General features: G+C 42.9%; 1 protein-coding gene across 2 annotated transcripts in view; it reads right to left on the bottom strand.

Annotated features, from left to right (window-relative positions):
- The window catches only part of ELMOD1 (ELMO domain containing 1), a 46,209-nt gene extending 28,438 nt beyond the window's left edge, over positions 1 to 17,771 (bottom strand). For both annotated transcript variants that reach the window (XM_068424630.1, XM_068424615.1), the window contains exons 1-2: positions 17,680 to 17,771; positions 2,105 to 2,199 (exon numbers count right to left, since the gene is read on the bottom strand). In XM_068424630.1, the coding sequence (XP_068280731.1) occupies positions 2,105 to 2,121 (17 nt within the window). In that variant the 5' untranslated portion in view covers positions 2,122 to 2,199; positions 17,680 to 17,771. The remainder of the gene's footprint in view (positions 1 to 2,104; positions 2,200 to 17,679) is intronic.
- Positions 17,772 to 19,290: the final 1,519 nt, after the last annotated feature.

Raw genomic sequence — 19,290 nt, forward strand, 5'->3', positions numbered from 1 at the left:
ATACAACAGAACTCACTATCCCCAATAAGTGCTTTTCTTTGAGGATGACCCCAGTTTATTTCTTAATCTCCCCATATTGCTTTTATATTTACAAAACACAAGGAGTATAGTACTCATGACAGTTCATGTTGAAGGACTAACATAAAATAAGAAAATCCAGATGCTTGTAAGTAAACAGAATAGCTTTCCTATTTCAACAGCATTTTCCTATTTGAGGTGCTCTGTATCCCTCCCCTCCCTGCCTTAATCCAACTTTCTGTTCAGCATTTGGAATACTCGACTTTCCATGACAAAGTCCTAAACTGTGCTGTTTAGATAAGCAATTGCTTTTCAGAAGATCTACCTTGGCTACTTAAGAGAAGCTAACACCACCAAGACTTCTCAAGTCTTTCAGGATTCACTGTCTTTAGAAATACCATGAAGAGAAGTAGGAGGTAGTTTCTTTAAGACAGCCTCAGGAAACCAAATATTCAAAACAGCATGCTGTCACCAACATGGAAAAAGCACCAAGGGGCCAGGACAGCCAAAAGAGGGCAGAACAGGCAGTTTAAAGGGAGAAGCAAAGTGTTTACTGTAGTCCAGGAAGAGCTGGCAACTTAGAAGTTGTCAGCAGCTTAGCTTCTCCATCAGGAGGGAGTAAAATTATGTTATGCTCAAAAGATACCAAGCCATTAAGGGGGCAAGCCACAGCACTCTTTGTGACCCCAGCTGGAGTCTCCCACCCCATCCACTGGGTGGTAGAGTCCCATTTATGTGGGATTCAAGGCCCAGATCCCATATGGCACCAATTTGTGACCTTGGGCCAGGCTGCTGAGCAAGTCTGTACAGAGAAAGAAAGGTAAAAATTATAGAGGTAGGACTGCTGAGGTGGAAATCATTAGCAGGATCCAAGAAGGAAGTCTCCAATGTGAGATGTTATAAAATTGTAAAGGGAAAAAGCACCTCAGGGATGTTAGCCAGACTAGCTGTTAGCCATCAGGTCACCGGACCAGCATTAATGGAGTTGGTGGAAGGCTTGGGACCACCCAGGATCCATGCCACAGAGCTGCAGGGGCCAATTCTTTCCCTCCTGACCCGGTGCCTATCAGGATGGTGAGCACACTAATGCTTAGCCGGATGGCTCATTAAGTCTTAGCTGCCTTTTGGGGGTGTTAGCAAATAAATAATTGCTTTGTACTTTTAACCTGTGTATGTCCTGCGTACAGAGTCCTTTTGCAGCTGGCTCAAGATACCTGAGGAAACTGACCCAAACATTCCACAGAAACGCTTAAGCCAAGGCTGGCTTGGCAGCAAAGTCATTACAGATGATCAGCCTAGAGGTAATGATGCTGATATCCATGGTATATAAGATTCTTTGCTATAAACAGTCTGACAAGAGAGAAAAATATAGTGACAGATGCTCTATAGAGAAGCATATGTTTCAGCGCTCTTAAAAAGTTTTTCCCATACAGACAGAATATGATTTGATTGCTTTATACACAAATTAAGCTCTTGATCTGTATTAGTTTCTAGGATTGCTCAACTCTCTCCACTGACTACAGAACAAAGACAAAGTGGACTGTCCACACCTACAGCTGGTGTCTGCAAGTCCCCCATACTACGCCTGGTTTATAGAGAAACAACTGCAAGTTATACATAGGAGCAAGTAATAGACATTTCTCCCCAAATTGAGCACAACTGGCTTCAAAAACATTTGCACATCTTCACCAAGCATCTCCTCTTCTCCGCTTTCACAAGTACCACTCCAAAAAAACAGACAGCAGACAAGAATGGGAACGAAGAAACCCAACATTTTTCAAGCACTGCTCTATGTTACTGTTTCTCCTATTTTCCCCTGACATATCAGACACTACTGATTTGATGCATCACTGCTCCAATCCCATAAGACAGTTCCCACATTCTTTGCTTCTATAAAGAACTGGAAAGAAATTTTAAATTAAACCAGCTTTAATTAAATAGTGAAATCTAGGTGAACAGAAAGCAATCTAGTATAAACTAGTTTACACCTTCCATACTATTGGTAATAGGTAAAACACTTAACTCACTGCAGTACAGAAGTAATTAGAATAATTTAATACTTTTGAAAAAAATACAGAACGGTTACCTCAGGAAGTGTTTCATGGTGATGGTTTGGTTTGTGTTGCTGAAGCCGTAATCTATTGTTCACTGATGACCTCTTCTTTGCAGATGATATCAGTGCTGTAGAAATAGAATTGAGATTGAGATTTACTAACAGAGAAAAAGAAGTAGTACTTCAGTTTTCTAAATTGTTCTTGAAACAAACATCTATGGAAATACATGGGAAAGATGTTAAGAAATCTCATATCAATAAAAACAAAATGAAAAATCATAATTTGTTCACATTCTTCAGCCTGAACACATACTTTGACCAGACTATACTATTCATGTCTCTTTTCAGAAAAGTCAAAAATTTGACTAAGACTCCAGAACTAAGTGAGAAAGCTTGAAGAAAAATCTAGACAATTTCAAACACTTCTTGTGTTCTTCAAACACCTGTCTGGTTCACAGCAGCTTCCAAGTGGCACTTTGAAGAGACACTCGTCTCACTCTGTTGTTAAAAGCCCTCTGCTCCCCAGAATTCACAACAGCACTTGGAGACCTTGGGTAAAAGTAACATATAAGCAAAGAGCTACTACCGGGTTCTGATTTAATTCACTATAGAAGTCAGGTAATTAACTTTCCTGGTGACCAGCTTTATTAAATGATACATATGAGGTCTTAAAATAGATACAGCTGACCAGGTTGCCCATCCGTTATGAGATCTGGCATCCTACAGTTAATTTTCATTGTTACCATTTAGTTCCAGTAGAGGAGAGGAACAGTAAGAATTCAGGAAGAAACATCATAAATACAACCCTGCCCACATACTGCAGACTCTTCCCAGTCACCGCCTCTTTACTTCTGGTTTCTAAAATGGAGTATTCACATACAAGCAATATTTGACTAAGAGATGCAGACTTCTCAGATTACTGTACTTCATATCCTGTAAAAGGCAATGAAACATCTTTACTTACTGCCAGAAAACAGAGTACTGTTAACACATCTGCTACCAGAACAGCTTAATGCAAGACTTAAAGGGAACAAGACCATGCTTTCAAGCTCTGTGCTAGTACAAACCATGTACAGAGGCCTGAATGAAAGCTGCGCTGTTAAGAAATCACTTAAGAGCCCATTTTTCTTTAGTACTGCATGCAGCATGCTGAAAAGTACCTGAAGGCCTTGAAAATCTGGCCTCTTTTGTCACAAGTTTATAAATCTAGAGAACCTCAAATCTATTTTCTTTTGCAGGATCTACAAGCACCAATGGGATAAAAAAAATCTTCTTACCCTACCTTGTTCTCATATTCTTTCCCTTTTGTAAGTTGCAAGTTTTTACATCATGCTGTTGCCTACTGACAGGAACAGAACAAGCAGTTAAGTTCAGAAAAATGCAGCTATCTTTTTGGATTACATCACATACATCTTGCTAAAAATATATAATCCCTGAACTGTGAAAGCTTCATTCACTTATATTGTTTTTGACTGGTTGAATCATGTTGCTGTCCCCTGCATACAGCTGTAATTGGTGCTGGCTGCAGTGACACCTGCTTGGAAGGGCAGGGAGATGCTAACATCAAACTCTGACTCATTAATGAACACAGTAGGCAGGCTTCTAACACTTCCTGCTACAGCTTTTGATAGGTCTTTGACGACAGCAAGCACAGGGAGCACAGGAGATAGGCAAAAACTGGAGGGGATGTAACCTGCTTCCCTTCTCCAGTCTAATAATTTGCTGTTTAAAAGATACAGTTTGTGAAAGATTCTCAGAGTCGAGTCTCAGCTTTTTAGCATCAACTTGAACAAAGGAAGCTTCACCACAATATTTGACCCATAAGGGCAGCAGTGTAAGGAACACATCAGAAGTGCCGGAAGCTGTCAAATCAGCCCCCTCTAAAAGTGTGTGCTGGCCTCAGCCTCAGAGGTCAGCTTCTTCTTGATTCTGATCAAGGTCCTTGCTGAAAATGATGCTGCTTCTTTACTACTGCTTTAAATGGAAGAGAAGTTCCACTTGCCTGAACTCCAGAATTGGCTCATCCAAGTGTGGCATGGTAGAAGCTTCCAGACAGTCTCCCTTCAAGACCAGTTACCAGCTACAGGCAATTATAAATTCATTTTGAATGCTCATTTAAAATTAGACTGTTTCAAAAACTGTATTTTAAGAAGTCAACATGCTGTTCATAAATCCCTGACCTTCTACCGAGAAAGCTAAACTCAAAGGAAGGTTGCTGGTTGCAAAGAAAAAGCATAACTAAGTGACACAACAAGCATGACTAGTGGTTAGAAGTGACAATTTCAGATCTCTTTAAAAGCCACCCTTGGAATTACAAGAATAACTCTTCTTGCTCTCAACCTTTTAACTCAACATCAAAGCCCTCCAAAGCTTGGAGAGGAACAGTTCACCCCGAAGGCTTCAACAGTTAGTCCCTACGGCACAGACCCAGCCCATAACCAGGTTAATAGACAGGTTATGGCTTCAAAAGCAGTTTCCTCCACTGGAGCACAAAGCAATGAAGTTCCACCTAACTCTACCAAGAAGGTTTTCAAGACCTGGAGGCAAGACTTTCAGCACAAACAAAAGTACAGAGAGTCTATGCTGCTGTCTTGGTTCATAAGGTAAAAAGCTCACTTCAACGTCTGGCAGACAGGCCTTGTAAATGCTGTCATCTTCTAAGTACAGGGATAGAAATTATTACCGTGCTCTGCGATTCTTGCAACAATTCATGTATGTGGGCACACACATACACACAGCATTAAGCTGTTGACATCCAGGCTAGACTGGGAAGCAAAATTGGAAGGCAAGAATTTACAGTAACCTTCAAACAAATAGGACTGGAAGGCAGCATTCCCCTTTTCCATATACCTCCGTAAGTGATCCTTTGGGGGAGTTCAGTAAAGATTTTCTGTGAAGAAAACAGTGTTTAAACTCTTTAAAAAGATTGTTACCACAACTTACAGCTGAGTAAGTTCAACTATTCATGAACCTGTAGAGCCACAAGATCTAATTTCTGTCAACCTCTTTTCCTCTCACAATGTAACAGATTTCTCTCAACTGAAAAAAGAAACAAAGCCCCATACAAAATAAACTAGTACTCTATTTTACTCCCAGTAAAGTTGTTACAGCACCTCAGTGAACAAGAAGAGCAGCTATAGCTTTGGACAACAGTTACACCACTTCAGAGTTTGCCCAAAAAGTTTCAGTCAATTGCCCTTAGGTGTGCTTAGAAAAAACCCAAACATTTGTGGTCAGGGAGGGACTTAAGGAAAGTTTCCTCAGCAAGTTGGATGTCTGCAGATCAGGAAGGCTTTCAAGGTCCAGTTGTGGGAAATGAAGACACACAGGAGGAAAAGATTTCTACAAGTGACAGATAGCCATGGTAATGGATGTTTGTGAGCTTGTAGAAAGAAAGAGCACAACAATTATACAATTTAGTTGAGATGTTGACAGCAGTTATGGATTTGGGGAGACTGAAATACAAGTTTCTGAAGACTCAACTTCCTGCACTTTTGAAACATCACTTTTGTTAGAAAGTGCCAGACTTGAAGCAGGACGCCCAGAGCCAGCAGGTACCCCGTGGGGAGCTGACTGTTGGCCACAGCACCCACCCACCACTCTGAAAGCCTGAGTTTGCGCTTTTACATGGTTTCACTCACGTGAACTTGCCACTGTGTTTTTCTGCAGCCTAAGAAAACATTCTAGCTTTAAGCTATACACACTCACATTTGCTCACTGAGGAACCTGCAAGATACTTCCCCTCCTCTCCTTTTGTAGGCAGCTTTTCAGCCTTTTCTAATCTTAAGTCATGCAGCTGGAGTAAGCCTAAAGACAAGTAGGTCCGACTTTCTTAGTGATCTTTCATTAATTCTCTAGAAGTAGCTTACATCAACAACACAGATCCACCACTGAAAACTTCTTGGCCCGTTGTTTAAAGCTTGCTCTTTGGTATGAAGAGACTCATGTTCTAAGGCTCTAGATTGAGGATGATGGAGCAAGGATGCAGTTTGGATCTCCCATACGCTCGAGTTTCTCAGCTTGCAGGATTTTATCCCATGCCACACCACTTCCACAAATCAACCTCCTCCTCCCTCCCACAACACACTCACATACCCATTCATTGCCAATAGTTTCATCCAGTTTATCTTACACCAGACAGGAGTTTCACCTCCCAAAACTAGCTGCAGCTTTTCTTGGAAGAGCAGCAGTACTACTACAATCACAAAGAACAGCAAAACTATTGCAAGATCTGCCTCAAAATATAAATGAAGCTTTCCTTAAATAAACATTAACTATTTGAATTCTTGTGACTGTATGATCTTTTAAGTAGTATGGCAAAACATGCATCAATCTGAAAGGTTTAACAGTTGCTGGAGGCTGAAAGAACTCCAGATTAAGCCTTAAAAGTCACCTCTTTATCTGAAGCTGAGGGTTTGCTTTGTTCATCTTCAAGAAAGCTGCAGATACAGCTGAGGGAAAGAGTTGTGTTATTTAATATAAATCACCATATTTGCACAGTAAAATATAAAACCAAGGTAGTTTTCTTCACAAGGTTTGTCTTGCAAGCTAATGACTCACCTGGCATATTGCAAACATTTTTAGAAGGTTTACATTCCAATTATAAAGAAAGAATAGCTGTGCTGAAGAGACAAATCATCAGAACTATTAAGATGAGCAAGCTGAATATAGGACTTTGTTTATGTAGATCATTAGATTACAGTTCATCCAAACTTTCCTCCTCACAAAAAAAGGACATATGTTTGAAACAGAAGGCAGTAATTGCATCAGTCATCTCGAGTGCATAGAAAAAAAAAAAGTCATTCATTTATTTACTTTTAGGTTTAGTTGTTACAGTTTCAAAGAAGATTCTTCTGAGCTGAATGCCACCAACTACCATCATGATGTTGATTTCAGGTTGCAGCTTTTCTTTCCAGTAGCATCCTGGGTTGCCACCTATCCCTCATTCACCTCAAAAACCTATGCATGTTTATTTGTGAGGAACAACAATCTTGAGCCTTATGTCACTGAAAACGTTTTGCTACCGTATATTCAATTTTTCTTTTTTTTCTGATGTGAATGTTAATGTTTCTCTATCCTGGACACCAATCTGCGATAACTAGAATTAGAAAGGGGAAGAATAGGTTATATTCATTACAAAATGACCCTTGAGGTCCAGTTGGATAGCAAGCTGGCCACAAGCCAGCAGGATGCAAAGACAGACAACAGCACCCTGGGCTGCATAAACACAAGCAGAGCCAGTAAGTAGATTGAGGGAAGGGATTATCTTCCTGCATTCAGCACTCTTTGGACCACATTTAGACACTGTCCAGTTTTGGGCCCCAGCAATACACAAAAGACACCAATAAACTGGAGAGAGACAAGCAGAGGCCACTGAGATGATCGGGGAGAGGGTGGGGGAGATGGGCTTGTTCAGCCCAGGGCAGAGGCCGCTTTGGGGGGTCTTAACAGCACCTCCAGTGCCTGCGAGGAGGTCATCAAGAAGTCTTAGATGGACTCTTCACCACAGTTCAGGGCAGGAAGGCGAAAACCAACATGCATAAACTTACTTAAACAGGAGAGGTTCAGCCTGGATATAAGGTGAAAATTTTTCCCCAAGAGGACAGTTAGGCAGTGGCAAAGGTTACCCAGAGAGATTGGGCAGTCTCCATCCTTTGAGGTTTCAAGCCCCCCCTGGATGACACCCTGAGAAGCCTGACCTCAGAGCTGACCCTGCTGTGAGCAGGAGGTTGGTCTGGAGACCCTCTGTGGTCCCTTCCAGCCTTTGATTCTCTGCTTCCCCCACTGTCACTCTCACGGGGAGATCTCAGATATCCTGAGTTATACCCAAGTACTCTATACAATAGACAGGGTGCCCAAGTCCTTGCTATTTTATTAGTTTAAGAGCTACCAACTTCTCACTAAAATCCTGTACAATTTGCAGTGTTTCCCATGAAACAAGCTCAGTTTGAGGATGGAACAAGTTTACTTCCTCTACCTCATCTCTCCCCACTGCTCCAAGTCAAAAGCCTTCACCACTCGACCATAAACAAGTTATTTTAAGGGACCTACAATTCAAGAATAAGAGTCTACATGGGTCTTGCCAGTATCAATATAACACACAAAACCCCAAAATACAAATAAACCTCCAATGACTCTAGGACCCCAGTTTGGTCAAGCTATACTAATTCTCAGCAAGTATTGTTTATGAGGCTAATCCACGGAATAGCCACATACCTACTTGCACCTTCCAACTTGCATTCATGCCCAAAGGTGGAATAAAAGTCACTTTAAAATGTATTTTAAACCCCAGTGAAAACAGAGAATCTTTGACCATCTCAATTGCAGCATAGTCATTTATAGGTCACAGAATCACAGAATCGACCAGGTTAGAAGAGACCTCTGGGATCATTGCACTGTGTTGGCTCAGAAGTGGCTTTGCCTCACACCAACAGATGCAGCCACTGGCAGGACCCACTTCAAAGATCAACAGCAGATGCCTGTTTTGTGTGAGCTCACTTTCACATCTCAGCACAGAAGGGTATTTTCATTTCCATGTGCTCAAGACAAGGCTGTATTCAGCTTCAAGCGTTCTTTAGAAGAAAGTCTTGGAACAAAACGTCACACTTGATTGATGAAGCTAATAAGCAAGACTTGACTTCAGTCACACTGTCACAGGTAATAAGATTTTTTCCTCTCCTAATCTCCATCACACATTGACATTTTATGTTTCTGTATTTCACTAGGAGAGTGAGGGAAAGGCTAGACATGAAGTCAAAATTCAGTGAATTTTAGTCCTGTCTAGAAGAGCTTGTGAGCACCAGTACACACAACACAATTAAGCAACACAAAGAAAGAGCCCTGAGTAAAAGCTTAAAAATCACAGCAAGGTTGGGGGGGGTGGGGGAAGTAGCACAAAAAAACCCTTCCCCCACAAGTGCAGACAGTGCTTTGAAAGTCTCTACTTCTGTAGTCCTAACTTAACACTTCAATTCAGTCCATTACCGACTCTTTAAAGTAGTAAATAATTTCACAGATACAAGACAGAAACAAGGAAGCATCAAAAGGGTCTTACAATGCCTGTAACAGGCAGTCAGGTAGGACTGCATTTGGATTCCAGAAAATTTACTTGCCAGATCTCACATGGCCAGTTACCTCTAACACCATCCAGTTAACACACTGCAGTTCCTCAGTAGATTTTTGCCCAGTGATAACCTACAGTTTGCTACAGGTAACACCAAACCACAACTCAGCACTGCAGAAACATCTCCACAGTTCATTGCTATCTCTGTCCTTTAAAAGAGAAGGGCTGTACCTGACCTTATAAAGCAAACTAAATCCCAAAAATTCAACAAAGGAGACATACAGGCAGACAGACATATTTTGCATGCAGAACTATGGTAATAATCTACTTTTACCAATGCCTATTAGCTCTGCTCTATTACAATGTTGAAAGATGTTCAGGAAAAAAAATTGCATGAAGTCAATTCAGGTCACCAGTGAAGACTTCACTTCACTTCTAATACTAAATACAAAGTTAAAAAGCAGAGAGGAAGCTTTCTACACCCCAGAGTACCATGAATTTCAAGTGTAATCAGATGCTTAGCTTCAGCAGAAATCAAAATATCCAAGTGTTGACTCTGTCTATAATGTTTCCATCCTTAACAAGCTTACTTTATTTATTGAGGAAAGTGTATTTTATCCAGAAGAGGCCAGAGTAGATGATATTATCAGCTAAAAATGAAGTCTCACGCTTGCAAAACAGCCTTCAACCCATAGCAACTTTTTTTTTCCCCCCTTCATGCATTATAGAAAGGCATAATTTTTAGCCACTTCTTATGAACTTCCACTTGACCCCTGATGAGTACACCCAGGAGAACAGCAATCATCTAAGTGGCTCATGTGCACCAACATGGTTTGCAGTGCAATGTTTCTGGCCTACTTGCTCTGTTTCCAGACACACCGTACAACAGCTTGTACTGCGAGGAAGCCTGTTCTAAATAAAACATCACACTTTGTAGCAACATTCCTTCAAATTTAGAATAAATCCTACAAGACTGGATCCATAAAATCGAAAGAGGCTGCCTGGTTAGCTCCCAAACTAATCACTGCAGAAGCTCCATGGAAAAAAAAAACAAATGACTATTTCCAAAAGTGAATGACTGATGTACTTTTGCCTTCCCTTCTTGGTTTCTATCTCATTGCGTAGATGAGAGAAGGGTACAAGGTAAAAGGCAAAGATGAAGTATTCACTTGCTACCAAAATTAGCTGAAGCCTAGATTTGCTTTAGAGCCCTACCAATTCCCAACATGTTTAAGGGGAAGAAACATCATCCTATCAATGAGCCACATGCAGATCTGCAATGTCAACAGAATTACACTAGAGATGCATCAGCCTGAAAGCATGTTGGACTAAGGACTTCCGTATTTACCTTGTTAACTGACAAAAAAAAAAAAAAAAAAAAAAAAAAAAAAAAAAAAAATCAGACAAGGACACCAGATGTGTCAGGACAAAGGCTGGACAATGCTTTCAGGCTAGAGGAGCATAAAGCAATTGATTTACCCAGGAACTTGGTGAAGATCAGACACAATTCATACCAATCTAATAGAAAATTGTTTCATGTGGTGGCCAGTTTTCCCATCACTGCATCCAGATTACTTTGGCATGCAAGCGACAACTTTTCCATGGAGCTGTCTGTGACAGACATGTAAGAGTAGGGGACATAAGAGTTTCTGCATGTCCTTTTGTAATTTTACAGATGCACTGTTCCCTAAGACAGGGTTCAAGAATAATGATGTCATGAAGCACCACATTTGTGAAACGGAGCATCCTATAGTGAGTGTTATGCACCAGCTGTTAGCTGCCTGTGGTCCTGCAATCTGCAGAAGGACAACAATAAATGAGCAACACACTTAATCTGCAGTCAAGAGAACAAAAGATCTCATTGCAGGGGTTTTTTTCAGATTTCATGGCCTACTATTTCATCTCCTGTTTGCTGCTCAGTGAGGTGTTCTGCATCCCAAAGGGCAGGAAACCAGGACAGCTCCAAGTACATGACCTTGCTGGAAGTTCTGGTTATGTGTTTGCTGCCCAGAACATCATGTGCAGGGTAGATTGCTCTGGTTTTAACCAGTGTCTGGGGGGAGAAGTGGAAGAAAGAATCTATTTGCCCATAGAAACTCCATGCTTCAGTTGAAACAGGTTTAAGGCCTTCTTTAGGGGCCTTAGTTCTGAATGGTAATATGGTAAAAAAAAAAAAAAAAAAAAAAAATCACTTTAGGGTCATCTTTCCAAGTCTATTGTTTAGACAGGACTTTGTACCAGCAGCCATCAGTTGACTCTTCAACTTGAAGATTCACAAATATCTTACCAAATTTTAGTTTCCATTAACAAGGATTGTGATCAATTGTGGAAGTGACTGTCTTTAGACTCACTTCACTCTTCTGTAGCTCAAGCTAATTCCAAGCAGCACCAAAATCAAGCACTACTTCTGTAAGCAGTGGAGAAAGAAAGCTTAGATGGAGTTTGGTGTCAGGGACATTCACAGCAAGGAGGGATACAGTAACACAAACACGCCTCTACCTTGACAAAGCAAAAGGAAAAGGTGATGAAGATCTGCAAGATCTGCAAAAGGTAAAGATGGAAAGAATGGTTTTGAAGGTTAATAAAGTTACACGAGCTGGTAAGCAAGACTGAGGAAACACACTTTCAGGCATGGCCAGGAACCATCCTTCCGTGGTAATTGCACAAGACGCCCTTTCTCAACCAAGTAGAAAAAAGTCAGTGGCAAAGGAAGGCTGAGGTGCCACGGTGCTCTCCTTCCCTCTGCCACCTCCTGGCTCAGTCTTACTGGGTGTTTGCTTTCTTTAGGTGCCCAGTCTTAGACAGAATAGGATGCTGGCAGAGGTTTGATAGCAGAAGATTGGAAAGAGAGGGGGAAGACAATGTGGGAAGAGAAGAGAAGACAAAGGAGAGGCATAAAGACCATTGGAAACTCTTCCTGCAACACCATTGCTGAAGGGGAAGAAGAACAAAACAGAGCCAGGAACAAAACTAGGACAGGATGATTGGCAGCATTGCCGTAGCACAATAATTCTTAACACAATGCAACACAAGTCTTCTTCCTCAGAAATCTCTTTCTACTTAGAATAGCGGGGCATACATTTTTATAGTCCTACCCTTTACCTCATAAATGTAAAGTGATAGTTAGAAAAACTTACAAAAGAAAATAAAACAGGTTTCCAGAAACACTTGCAGCAGACACACCCATAATAATTCAGTAATATGAATTGATCTCATCCTTGAGATGGTAACCTGTATGATATAACACAATGTGCAGACCCAACTTTTCTCCAGATTCAGTGGGTTGGTTGTTTTCAGTGGGGGTTTTTTTGTTGTTGGTAGGTTGGTTGGCTTTTGGACTGAATGGTGGCCACAATCTCACCTTTCATGCTTAGATCTAGTCCTGAATTGCTTGGTTTCCATATGATGTTAACTGGATGTACAGGATGCACAAGAGCAAGAGTACTCCCTTGCTCATACTGTTGCCACTCAACTCCCCCTCTGGAAGAAAAACATCCCTCAGCAGTTTTCAAAAAAATCTCTACAATGCAATACATAAGGGTGGGTTGGGAGAGAAAAGCCACTCCAAGCTAAAACAGCCTGTAGTATAAAAAGACTGACGCTAAAACATTTTCTCCTTCCAAGGGAAACCTCAGTTCTGCAGTTCTTGGGCATCGTGTTTGCATATAGGTGCCTAAAGGACTCCAAAGATGTTGTATAAAAACAACAAACCCTGATCCAGAACACTTGTACTGCAGGTGGTCGGTACAAACAAGGTTCAAAGAACATGACTACCTCAGATCCTTGGAGATATCATTGTGGTCCCCCACCAAACAGTGGGGGCAGAGTGCATGGCCTTTTCTTAATTTATGCCCAGGATATGTCCTGTTTTCCATATCTTCCTCTGAGTGTACCATCTCTCCTCTCCCTTCCTCAAATGGTCAGCAAGAACTCCTCTTTTCTTCCTTCAATCCATCTGTTCTCCTCAGGCTGCTTTAACACCGACAGCGTGAGGCCTAGTGAGCCCAAATTTAACAAACGCCACATTGATCTTAGTGTTTCAGAGGCACAACCTGTTTGATGGCATACATCCAAGCCAATGTTTATATGGATGTGGGCTTGTGTGAAAAGCATAGTGGGAGAAGGAATGAGAGACTTGGTCTTATAACTGCCTACCAGAGCTATGGAAGAGGACTACAGTTCCCATGACCACAGGACTGCTTTGTACTAAGGTGTCCAATTCCTAACACCTGCGTGCCCACCCAGTCGTGCAAGTATTAGTGCAGTAACAAATTGTTGCTACACCATGGACAAGCCTCAATACCCGAAGCATCCTGGAGAACAAGGAAAGGTAGGGATTTATTTTTAAATATATAAATAAGACTACTGAAAAAAAAAAAAAAAAAAAAAATCAGTGGCAAAACTTCTGTTCGTTAGCAGTGCGGTCTGAACTGGCCAAGGAGTCCTTGTTCAATATGCTTATCCCAGCAGCATCACAATTTTGGAGTCCTATGAAACTTATCGGTTCACTTTTGGCAGACTCAGACACGGGCACACAATACAGGCTCGTGTGGCAGATGGTATATACGCTAAGGAATAACTCTTATGTTTGTGAAATTGCTAGCCAGTTGTACACAGTCCCAAATAAGCATTCTTTACAGAAACAGCCTTTCTTCCTCAGGCACCTTCAGAAGACACCAGTTAACTGTGAGTGAATTAGCAGCATGGCACAGCGAGCTGTGGCGATAGCACCTCGTATACTTATTTTCTTAGTTTTTGTTTGGTCCTGTCCCTTAATCTCTCTGCTTGAGCCTCCTTCCCTGAAGGAGCAAAATACATACCTACCACAGGAGCTACAGCTACATCAGTGCATAGCACAGACCAACAGAAGTGGCTCTGCTGAGGAAAAAAGTGGGTGCCAAGTATTTAAAAATTGAAACTACGTTGATGGAGGGGAAGAGTGTTCTTTTTTAAACAAAACAGCTGACACGGACACACTAGAGCAGCTCCAGCCTGGTCCCCAGGACTGAATGCCAGGTTGCAGTTGACTGTGCTCCCAAAACAGACCCCTCCCATTTATTCTCAGGTGCTCCAAGACTCATCCACAAAGTGAGGTAAAGAACCAAAAAGCAGGGAAAACTGGACATTTGCATTCAAAAAACACACTCTCCATCTCAGCTAAAACATTAGCTTAGACATGTCTTTTAAGACTAAAAACTCCTGTGAAGTAACTAGGTACAATACCATTAGAGACGGGAGCACTCACAGGTAGGCGCAGTTTCCTATAGACACAGCCACAAGGACCACAGTATCCTGTACCTCCTAAATCTGCTCTAACAAGTTGCAACAATCTCCACATTGTTTTCAATTCCAGTCTTTGCACCTTCTGGATTTCCTCTATTCTCCAGGCTCCTCTGTACATCTGGCTGAACCAGAATGAAGTGCTCAGTCTGAGGATCTGCAGACAGATTAGGACATGTTAAAAACACTATGCCCAACCACTTAGTTCCACTCAGGTACTATATCCACTATAAGTGCTGGAAACTATCTTGAAGGGCCTCTCAGCTGTAACAGAAAGCCGAGAAGTGTTTGCTCACATTTTGCAGGAGACAAGGGCATAGCATTCCAGAACAAACTGCCAGAAGGCTTTGAAGCTAACAAACTTGGTGTGGGGCTCTTCACTGGTTTTATGCTAAAGTGGATGAGAACTGCTCACTCAATTACAGCTGAGAGGTACTTTTAAGAAACCAATATCTTTCACGCAAGAGTCAGTAATCGACTGGGAGTGCTCCCAGAGCAGGACTCCTGGTTTAGTTTCATTGGGAGAGTTCAGGTCTCTTGTAGCGAGACTGCTCAGAGACCTGAAGCACCACAAGGCAACTGGAGAAGGTCTCCAAAGGATGTGTCAGATACTCAAGCTGGACGTGAGACAAATCGCTTATGTAAACATATCCATAACTTGTTTCAAGGCAAAGTCAAACAGGGTCAGTTTAAGCACTAAAATGCTTGCTTTGCCTTGAAAAGGAGGAGTGCTCACACAGGTCCCACGTACCACTGAGAAGTGACTCAGGAAGCTGCTCCCACAGCCTCTGCTGTCAGACTACTCTTTCCACTGCCTGCAGGAACTAGCAGCGTTTTCCACCTCTGGCTCAGGCTTGGCAAAGTCCTACGGTGCAGCACAGCTCAGCACTCGAGCTCAGGGTCATGTGGCTGAGCTCGTATCATGTTATGTGGATGCTGAGGATGCTAAGCCCAAACCGTAGCCTCAGTTCTGCACCACCACAACCATTCTCCACGTCCTCTTTACATTGGTCTCATTTTTTCGTTTTATTTTTCCCTTACCCTGGAGTTTACTCTTCTTGTCTCCTTCCCAAAGCTTGCATTCAAGGAGGGTAACACATTTCATGCAGTCTTTTGGCCTACATCATTGAGCAAAAGGAACGTCAAACAAAACAAGCTTTCCAATCAAGAAGGCTGAGCAGATGTTCATAAAAAAAAAATTAAAAAAAAAAAAAAGTCTCATGAACCAGAGGGCATTAAATCCAATAAGATTTGATCTCCAGGCAGCCCAAGCTTGCTCTTCTTGCAATTTTCTGCTAACACTTCAAATGACCCCTTGGGAAAAATAAAGCTTTGCCTGGCTCTGTATAGCACTTATGCCCTGTCTGTACAACTAGACAGAATTTTTTGTTAACATTGGTTACAGCTGATCACAGCTCAACTGCAGGTACAAGTTCTCTGGATAGCTTTAAAATACAAGATGATTTAAATACTAGCAGCAGTCTGGAGCCCTACACACACTAGCATTTGCGCAACAGGATTTCCTCTGCTTCCATTGCTGCAAGCAGCAGCAAGACTCTGTTTGTGTAGGGGAGATGATAGATAACAAAATAACTACCTAATGCAACACAGCTCTGAAGTTTCCCTGCTTAAGTACAGCTTGGCTCAAGGGGCTGTAATTCCCCAGCAAGAGTGACAGAAAGATGTATGATCAGAGCAAATTCTTGGGTTCACAAGCGTCAGTGCAGCTAACGTGATCCGTCCCACTGCTAATAAAGCCCTGTCTCAAGAGCTGAGCAGGCAAAGGTATTCATAGACACTTTGGTTATATGCTTAGCCCTAGCAGGTTTTTACTCTAGCAGAACATGTTTCACTGTGTATCAGTGAACCAGCAGGAAAGTTAACAAATGTATTCTGTTACTTGATTTTCCATTGTTTAGTGCTTTCCTGGAAGTGTTTTCTGCCAGTTTTCTGTCTATAGTGATACACACAGCATCTGATGCTGTCACATGATTTCAGTCCTGAAAATCATAGGCTTCCTGTCTCCGAGCTTCTATTAGGCTTGCTGATAAGTCAATTGCTACAGCAACGTGGTTTTGCATAAATTTTAGCTGAAATACTGCTTAAAATGATATGCAAATTATGATAACAAGTCAAAAGACGTTTCTAGATGTAATTCCTTCTGTTCGGTTTGGAAATGCAGTGGTCCGCATTTTTTTAAGAAAGTCAGAGAAAACAAGCTCTCCTAAGAATGAGTAAGTCTCTTCTGTACTTGTGCTTTCTAAAAATGCTGAATAGATGTAAGTATGCAACACCTACCAAATGCTGCACATAATGAGTCTTTTGCTGTTCTCATCTTAGGGAGACAAGTAGGTTCTTATCACCAGGCAGACTCAACTGCTTCAACTATTCAAGGATCTACCAGCACAAAATAATGTTCTTTAAAAATGCATAACGGTATGTTTGAAACAGAAAGCAAACAGTACGCTTGCTGTAGTGCATAGGGATGATGCAGGATTTAAGAGATGCCATTTCTTCTATTCTGCTTCCTTTTAGGATAAATTAGGATAGCGAGGGGAGGGAAGAATGAAAACCCTGGATTTACTGAAGCATGCAAGCCATAAAAATAAATTTATTTCCAGTTTCTAAAATGGCTCCTTTGTTTCAAACGCCTTTGTCATAAAACCCAGCTTGTTGTGATCTGACTGTTGAATTGACTGAATTGGGATAAAGGTGTTGTTCTCCCGCCCCGCCCCCCCCGCCCCGACACACACTTTAGCTACTCTTTTAGCCATTTTCATGGAATGGTAAGAAAAGCAGAAAGGATGAGGACCAAAGAGAAATCATAAAAGACTACAGACATCAATCCTAGAGTTAACTCAGGAGAGCAAGTGTAACTTCAGCACACGATGACCATGCGGGGGATGAAGGGGAGTGGAGGGAAGAAGAGAGTGCCATGAAAGAAAAAAAAAAAAAAAAAGAAAGAAAAATAATCATCGTGATCATGTCCCCATGTCGGTGTAACTGAGCTCCACGGATCTCAGGGCAGCTGCGCGCCGCGGCGGCGGGGCAAGCCAGGCCGGCGGCCCCTGCGCAATGGGCGGGCTGGCGGGGCAGGGCGCGGAGCACACTGCGGAGCCGCAGAGCCCTGTGCCTGGCTGCCGCCCAGCGCCGACCTCCCCTTCAAAAGATGGGCGGCATATGAAAAAAAAAAAATTATGAATAAAATTTTAAAATTAAAACAAAAATCAACAACACACACACCGCCCACCCCCAGCCCACTCACCGCTCCGCTACATCCCCCCGGCGCGGCGCAGCCGCCGTCCCCGGGCCGTCCTTCCTCGCCGGGCGGCTGAGGCGCTGCCGCCGCTACCGCGATCTGGGTCGCCCGGCGAAGGTGAGGAGGAGAGGAGGAGGAAGGCGGGTGGCGGTGCCGCCCTACCGGTGAGAGGCTGCGGCGGGGCCTGAGCCCGCCCGCGGGGAGGGGAAGGGCCGGGGACCGCGGGCCAACCGGTCCCCATGGGCGCGTTGGCTCCCTGCGCGCTCGGTTGCCCGCGGTCCACCGGCCACTGCTGCACCCACTGTCTGCGCTTGAGGGATGTCCCAGCCACAGGGTGCAGGAAAGGTCCCGGCTAGCCTGGGGTAGTATCCAGAGAGTCAGCATCTTGCATCTGGTATCCCATCTCACCCACCTGTCAAGGAGATCAGCGTCCTTTCTTCCCCATGCAGTTTATCCTGAAGGCTTTTGATCTTCAAGTTTAAAAATCTGCTAATCAGGATCACGGCGTGCCAGTCTATTATACAGCTCTCCCCTTCCAAAAGGATAATGAATGTTGTCTGAAGCATCCACAGAAAGCTGGAGAGGGACTTTTTTACAAGGGCATGTAGTGATAGGATGAGGGGGAATGGTTTTAAACTGAAAGAGGGTAGATTTAGATTAGATATTAGGAAGAAAGTCTTTCCTGTGACGGTGGTGAGACACTGGCACACATTGCCCAGAGAAGCTGTGGATGCCCCCTCCCTGGCAGTGTTCAAGGCCAGACTGGATGGGGCTTTGCGCAACCTGGTCTAGTGGAAAGGTGTCCTTGCCCGTGGCAGGGGGGTTGGAACTCGATGATCTTTAAGGTCCCTTCCAAACCAAACCATTCTATGATTCTATGATTTAAAGTTGCCCAGTGCTATAACTACTGCCAGGAGGCAAATAGTCTGTGTTTCTGTTCATCCTTACTGCTGTGCGCATCTGTAAGCAGGCTGTCAGGCCACGCTGGCATCCCCACATTGTCCAATAGTCTTCGGTTTCAGATGTCCTTTGAAAATGCTAATTAACTTCTTTTTCAAAGTGTTTTACAACCTGAAAAAAGCTTTCTGCGTGCCTGTTAAAGGGACATGGTTTAACATCTTCTGAATCTCCTTTTTCAGTCATTTTGATCCCATAATCAACTGTCACATTCAAGAAGTACTGCGAAAACACTAGGGTCACTACGTTAAACATTTAATGAGGAGGAGATGCTGTTCACGTCTTACGCTCAAGGCAAAGCAGACTGCTACTTCATCCTCCTCCTGACTAGAGCTATGTAGTCCCTCTCCCACTTCTGGACATCAGCATGCCGGATGGCCCTGGCTGGCAGATGCTGCGATCTGCAGAGCTGACTGAACAGCAGGGATGGGTCTCAGCAGCCTCTGCTACAGCCAAGGTCCAAAGCTCAAAGGAACCCAACTAAACGACGGGTATCAGACTGCAGCTTTTCTACCTCATCTCTCATTTGCCTCCTGTTTTGCACACTGAAGTAAAGTTGCAAGCTTAATTCCATGCATCCCTGCAACTAGAAAACTAGTTCCTTCTCCTGCCTCCTGCATTACGACAGTGTAATTTCTACAGCCCAATAAATTCCGCCCC

This window comes from Nyctibius grandis, chromosome 2, assembly GCF_013368605.1.
Source record: "Nyctibius grandis isolate bNycGra1 chromosome 2, bNycGra1.pri, whole genome shotgun sequence".
Taxonomy (NCBI): domain Eukaryota; kingdom Metazoa; phylum Chordata; class Aves; order Nyctibiiformes; family Nyctibiidae; genus Nyctibius; species Nyctibius grandis.